This window comes from Geospiza fortis, unplaced genomic scaffold (assembly GCF_000277835.1).
Source record: "Geospiza fortis unplaced genomic scaffold, GeoFor_1.0 scaffold538, whole genome shotgun sequence".
In the NCBI taxonomy this organism is placed as follows: Eukaryota; Metazoa; Chordata; class Aves; order Passeriformes; family Thraupidae; genus Geospiza; species Geospiza fortis.
The window spans coordinates 1,366,399-1,373,351 of NW_005054368.1; the positions used below are offsets into that span (position 1 = coordinate 1,366,399).

The window sequence follows — 6,953 nt, forward strand, 5'->3', positions numbered from 1 at the left end:
TTTTATTTTATTTTATTTTATTTTATTTTACTTTATTTTACTTTATTTTATTTTACTTTATTTTATTTATTTTACTTTCTTTTTAAAATTGCTATTTTATTTCAGTGTTTTATTTTTTAATTCTATTTTTTTTCATTCTGTTTTTGAAGTCCCCAACACCCAGGGGTTCCAGGGAAGGGGGGGATGTTCTCTGGAGGGCAGCAGCCTTTCCAAGGTAGAGCCTGAGCTCTCCAAAAGCAGGCAGCTCGTTAGCTAATACATTACACCAATCAAGGAGAGTTATCTTAAGCCACAATTAATCTGCTCCCTGGCATATGTTGATAGGGAAGCATCATGCTGTTTCTTAATTAAAAGCAAACGGATTAAAAATGATTAATAAGAGTATTAAATATTCTCCTAAACGAAAAGCTTTGGGATTCTTGGGTAAATGGAGCTTTCCACAGGTCTGGGGCTGTGCCGCAGCTTCCCGGGCTGGGCTTCCCCCCTTCCCTGGAACCTGCCTTTGTATGCAGGGGCTGTTTGCTGCCTGCCAGGGCCACAGGCAGGGAGCAAAACTCCGAGTTTCAAATCGTAACCAGGAGAAAAACAATGAAATAAGCAAAATCTTGAAGTGACATCACCGGGCTGAGACAATCAGAGACGTCGTGTGAAAGGAAATAAAATAATCCTGGGGTTTCTGAAGTGTGTCAGGGGCTGGGATGGGCTCTTACACCAAAATTCCTCCCTGGCAGGGTGGGCAGGCGCTGGCACAGGTGCCCAGAGCAGCTGTGGCTGCCCCTGGATCCCTGGCAGTGCCCAAGGCCAGGCTGGGCAGGGCTGGGACAGTGGGAGGTGTCCCCTGTGCCCAGCTCCTGACAGGAGGGGACAGCCAGGGAGCAGGGACAGCAGGAGAGGGAGCAGCCTCAGCTGGGCCAGAGGAGATCCAGGCTGGATATCGGGAAAACTCCTCCTTGGGAAGGAAATTGCTCCATGGAAAAGGAAAATCCTCCATGGGAAGGCAAATCCTCCATGGAAAAGGAAATTCTTCCATGGGAATGGAAATTCCTCCTTGGAAAAGGAAATTCCTCCTTGGGAAGGTAAATTCCTCCCTGGCACAGCTGCCAGGGCAGTGCTGGAAGGAAATTGCTCCCTGGGAAGGGCTGCCCAGCCCTGGCACAGCTGCCAGGGCAGTGCTGAGTCCCCATCCCTGGAGGGATTTAAAGTCCCTGCGGATGTGGCACTTGGGGCCATGGCCAGTGGTGGCCCTGGCAGTGTGGGGAATGGTTGGACTCGGGAACCCAGAGGTTTTTCCAGCCCCGGTGACTCTGTGACTCGTGGCTCTGTGTGCCAGAGGTCTGGCTCAGGAGGTGCCACCACGGTGTCACCACCCCCAGCTCATTGTCATTCTGCCTTTGACTTGGTTAGTGATAACAGAGAAGGATAGTGCACCTTTAAATGAGGAGCTTTGTGTTTAATTACCCAAATAAAATGACATAAATATGAATGAGTGCTAATGGCAGTACTTGCTTTTCCGGAAACCATTAACAAAATGATTCTTAAATGATTTGTAAAGAAAATGAGAGGAGAGGAGAGAAGGCTGTTAGGGGCTCACACTCTCCTGAGTTATTACACAGCCAACTATCTAGCAAATATCAGGTGAAATGATCTTGTGAAAGGCACAAAGGGGGTTGTGGCTGAGGGTCCAGATGCTCCAACCTGCTCTGCCAGGCTGGGTCAGGGGTCCCAGCAGTGCCGGGGCCACCACCATGGGCAGGCTGGAGGTGATGGGGACTCACAGGTTTAGCTCTGGGACAATGCCTGGAGCAGCTGCATGTCAGGTCAGCCATGTTCCACCAGAATTTGGGGAGCTGATAACCAGGGAGACTGGGGTTTATCTGGGACAGCTGCAGCTCATTCCCTGCAGCACTGACCAAGCACCTCCTTGGTCCCCTTCCATCACATTTATGGCAGGATGCAAAAGAAGGGGATAATCTTCGACCTTGTGCTGATTGTTAGCTGTGTTTGTGGGGCTGCCCAGCCAGAGGTGTGGGGTGAATCTGGGGAGTGGCAGGGCTGGGTCCAGGCTGAGCTGTGGATTTTGGCAGGCCTACCTGTGGGACAGCAACAAGGACCTGGTGGAGTGGCTGGAGAAGCAGCTGACGGAGGAGGAGGGCGTTCGCTCGGTGGTGGAGGAGAACATCAAATACATCTCCAGGGATTACGTGCTCAAGCAGATCAGGAGGTGAGCAGGGAGGGCACCTGGGTGGCAGCAGGGCTGGCTCCAGAGCTCCTGCCCTCCCCGTGGGGCACACACTCAGCATTCCCCAGCCCAGCAGTGCCCTGAGGAAGCTCCCAGCCCACCCAGGGCTGTGCCCACTCACAGCCCCACACTGCAGCCCCCTGGAATCCCTGCTGGGAGCTCCGGAGCTGCCTCACCCTCTCCCTCTGTGCTCTTCGCAGCCTGGTCCAGGCCAATCCCGAGGTTGCCATGGATTCCATCGTGCACATGACCCAGCACATCTCCCCCACGCAGCGAGCCGAGGTCGTGCGGATCCTCTCCACAATGGACTCTCCCTCCTCCACGTAAGAGCCTGGGCTGCTCCTGGCCCTGCCCGGAGCGGGAACTGCCCTTGGTCTGCTCGGGGGGGCTCCGGGAGCGCCGCTGCAGGGACAGTTGGATTGTTCCAAACCAGGCTGGCCAGAGGGAGCGTGTCCTTTGGCCAGGGACACGAGGCAGATGTACAAACACGAGTGGAACGGAGTCCCCGCCGTCCTCCTGTACCTTATTTATTGATCAGAGCGGGGCTGGGCGCTCCGGAACCGCGAGGCCTTGGCGTGGCAGGGCCTGCAGGGACACCCCTGTCCTTCCAGGGACCCCCTGCCCCTGCAGGGACCCCCTGCCCTCCTCTCCCCTGCTCCCCGTGCCCGGCAGTGGCAGGGCCGTGCTGACAAGTGCCAATGTCCCCCTGTGCCCTCCCCGCCGCCCCTGGCTCTGTCTCTGGTGATTCGTGTGTCACCCTCTGTCAGTGGTGATTTGATTTGTGTGCCCCACGTCTGTCTTGTCTCCTAGGTAGAGGAAAACCAGCCTTTAGCTGCTGTGGCCGTGCCCCCAGGAGGCTCCCGGGCTCCCCAGGGCTGTGAAGGTTTTGGGGGGCAGGATTTTGGGGGCTGAACCCCCGTGGCTTTGCCTTTGTGCCCAATTCCTCTAGAGCAGGCTGTGAATTTTGTGAAAGGCCCTTCTGGGAGGAGGCACAAGAGACCAAAGTGCAGCTGCTCAGCATTTCTGCTCTCCCTGCCCTGATGTTTTCTGACGGGTGGGGAGTGCTCATCCCTTCTCTGGGGCAGCCCCAGGCAGCTGAGGTGAGGCAGGAGAAAGGACAGAGCCAAAGCCCCCAGTGGGGCTGGAACTGCAGAAGGAAATGTCAGTCTGAGGATCTGAGGAGAGCTTTCTCCATCATCCTGCCCTGCCCCAGAGCTGCCTGGGCTGGGAGGGGCCACTCTTACCTGGGACTGTGAAAAAATGTTGGGTTTGGTATCTGGTGGCAGTGGTCAGGAAGAACTGGGTGGCAGGTGAGTGCAGGAAGGGTGGCAGCTGCCCAGGTCCCCCCAGGCCAGCCCGGATCCCCAACTTCTTTCTACATGTTTTTTATGTAACAAAGCTCAGAGAAGCTGCAGTGCTGGAGGGAAGCACAGCCCAGCCCTCAGCACAGCTCCAGCACAGCGCTGGGGCTGGGCTCTCCCGGGCTCACCAGTGATGGTCCTGGAAGAATTTGAGATTTCACAGCCCCTCCTTTAGTCCTTTAGCAGGAAGGGCTGTAGGTCAGGAGTACGGTACATCAGAAGGGCTGTTCGATGGGAGAATTAATCAATGATGCTGCCAGTGCCTCTCACCTGTCCCTGTTTCCTCCTGAAGTGCAATGCAGCCCTTCTGCCTGTGCTGCCAGTGACTGGAGGTGCCAGCCCGGGGCCGCTGCTCCCCTGCCCGTGGCCAGCAGAGCTCGGCCACCTGCAGGACTTGCTTTTTCTTAATAGTTAAGAACCCTAATTTGATTTACGAGATGTTTTTTTCCACTAGAGCCCCCTGAACAAGCCCCAAAGATGCTTTTGCTTACGCCAGGGTGGGCTGCAGCAGGACACACAGACAGAGAATGTGTCAGCCAGGCAGGACCGGGACTTGTGGGGTCCTCCCTGTCCCCAGGATCCCCCCGTGGTGGTGTCACCAGGGTCCCTTTTCCAGGACATCTGTGGGAGGGGTCCCTGTGCCCAGCCTGGCCCAGCCTCGTGCACAGCAGCCCCCCCATTTCAGTGCTACAGCACCGGTCAGGCCTCGCTTCATCTGGGGGTGCAGCAGCTCTGAAACCTCTGTTGGGTGACACCGGGGTCTGGCAGTGCCCTGGGGGCTCTGGGCCTGCTGGGGCCGGTGGCAGCAGCACCTGTGATGTCCCCAGGTGGGTCTGGGGGGGTCACCGGGTGGGGGGAACCCCCTGAGCACGAACGGTTCTCGCTGGTGCTGAAGTATTTCACTTACCTCAATTTCTTTTAATAAAAAGAATGAATTACAGCTCTGCTGCTGCGAGTGCAATCTGTCACCCCTGGCCTGGGGAGCTGAGCTTTGCCTGAGGCCAGGACTGCAGAGAGGGTTCTGTGGGACCCCCCAGGTCAGCTGTGCCCTGCCCTGAGGTCCCAGCTCATCCCACTGCTCTGCCCCATCCCAGGTCCTCCAGGTGTCCCCAAGCCTGATGGTGGCCACTCCCCATCCCCATCGTCAACATCACAGTCAATGGGACAGGCAGGGAAAAAACCCCAAACCCCAGGGAGTGCTGCTGAGCTGGGAGAACTTTGGGACCCTCTGCCAGGGCTGTTTTGTGGGCAGGGATGGCTGCACTGGATGATCTTGGAGACCTTTTCCAGCCTCACTGTGTGCCCTGCTCGGTAGGAAAGGCCCAGCAGGACTTTGGCTAAAGGATGTCCCTGGGAGCTGATCCACAAACACCCTCTGGAGGTGTCCCCATGAAAGGTGAGATTTATATGTGCCCACGTGAGCCACCACAACTCCAGCAGTTGATTCCTCACATTTCTCAAACCAGAATCATTATAGTTAAAATCTGGGGGGTGGTGAGGGGACAGACCCTACTGAACTCCAGCATCACGTTTAAAACTCTTTAGCCTAAAATATCTCCATATTAAAATGCCAAGAAAAGACATACCAAAGCTGTAAGCTCTCCAAAGCCCAAGATCAAAGTGCCATCATCTTTTAATGTAAACCTTTTGTTGCATCAACAGTCTTAAGAGGGATGAGAGACATCAAAATAAAAACTGAGACAAACTGGGGCTTTGTAGCTGTTTTTTGTTTTAGTCTCTTCTCTCAATTTGGGCCATGAAATAGGTCAGCTCCATTACTGATCAGCCTTCCCACAAATATTTAAAACAAATTGAATTGCACACCCAATACCCATCACAATTACGCCAGGCACAATAACTAAATTAGCAATTCAACAAAATAATTGGAAATGCGATTCTCTCCATTCCAGAGCCTCCCCCGGGGCCTTGGCCGATCTATGGGGGGAAAACTCTGCTTTACTAATTCTGCAGCTAATTAGAGACACACTTGTAAATGAAGTTGTTTGTCTGAAAGTTGAAATTCTTTGCTGTGGCGGGGTTGGGGGAGAGGATTAACCACAACCCTCCGTCCCTCCCTCTGCACACCCCAGTCCCCAAAACACCTCTGGGTGCTTTGCTGAGGTGTAATGCCCATTTGTGGAGGTACTAATTAGCAGCTGGATCATGAATTAATAAAGAATTAATATTCTGTTGGGGGGGGGGAAGAAGGCAAGATCTCACTTGCTGTTAATTGGCAGCATTAGGAAAACTCGGTGGAAATCACCCTGGTCCTTTCTGTGTGCCCAGGGAGCTGTGCCCGTGCTGGACACCATCACCTGGGGACACTGCGGGTAAAGCAGCTGCAAAAACATCGGTTGGATTTTTTGGGGAGGCCCTGTCCCCCTGCTCCTGCTGTGCCACCATGCCAGAGCCCCTCGGGGCTGCTCCTGGGGGGCTGCCCTTTGCCAGCAGCACTGCACACCAGGCAGGGTGTGAATCCCTTTACCAGCAGCATCTCCACACCAGGCAGATTGTGATTCCCTTTGCACTGCACACCAGGCAGGGTGTGAATCCCTTTGCCAGCAGCATTTCCACACCAGGCAGTATGTGAGTCCCTTTTCCTGCCCTTTTCCTGCAGCACTGCACACCAGGCACTGTGTGAATCCCTTTTCCTGCAGCACTGCACACCAGGCAGGGTGTGAATCCCTTTGCCAGCAGCATTTCCACACCAGGCAGTATGTGAGTCCCTTTTCCTGCCCTTTTCCTGCAGCACTGCACACCAGGCAGGGTGTGAATCCCTTTTCCTGCAGCACTGCACACCAGGCAGGGTGGTGTCCCCAGCCCAGGTGGAGGCAGGGCAGGGATGGCAGAGGCTGCTGCAACGCTGATAAGTGAATTTCAAAGCGCTGCTCAGCGCGGCTCGGGCTCTTATCTCCTCCAACAATACCGAGAAGTTATCACATGGAAAGTGGTTCGTGTTACCCTTTAACATCACAGCCAGAAAGGGAAGGGAAAAACCTCCTTCAAAAGGGTTTTAGGGACGAAGCAGAGGCTGCAGAGAGCTGCCCTGGATGGCTGCAGCCCCTGCCTGGGGGCTCAGAGACCTCGGCACACAGCCCAGGACCCCTGTGCCTTTGATTCTGACCCACGGAGCAAACTGCCAGCTTTGCATGAAGAATTACAAGTCAGGAGAGTTTAAGCAGAATAATAGTTAGTTGTCACTAACTATTAATTCTACTAAAAAAGTAGAATTTTGGGGTTTTTAGAATGGGGGCTTGGGGTCTCAAGATGGAGGAATTTGGGTGTGTTTTGTCCTTCTTCCTCCTTCTTCCTAGGCTCCGTGTTCTGGGTGATGTTATATATAAAGTTCCTCA

General features: G+C 54.3%; 1 protein-coding gene across 1 annotated transcript in view; it reads left to right on the forward strand.

Annotated features, from left to right (window-relative positions):
- The window catches only part of ACACA (acetyl-CoA carboxylase alpha), a 97,500-nt gene extending 92,960 nt beyond the window's left edge, over positions 1–4,540 (forward strand). The window contains 2 exon segments of the mRNA XM_005424387.2: positions 2,085–2,221; positions 2,440–4,540. Coding sequence (XP_005424444.1) covers positions 2,085–2,221; positions 2,440–2,566 — 264 coding nt within the window. The 3' untranslated portion in view covers positions 2,567–4,540.
- The last annotated feature ends 2,413 nt before the right edge of the window (positions 4,541–6,953 follow it).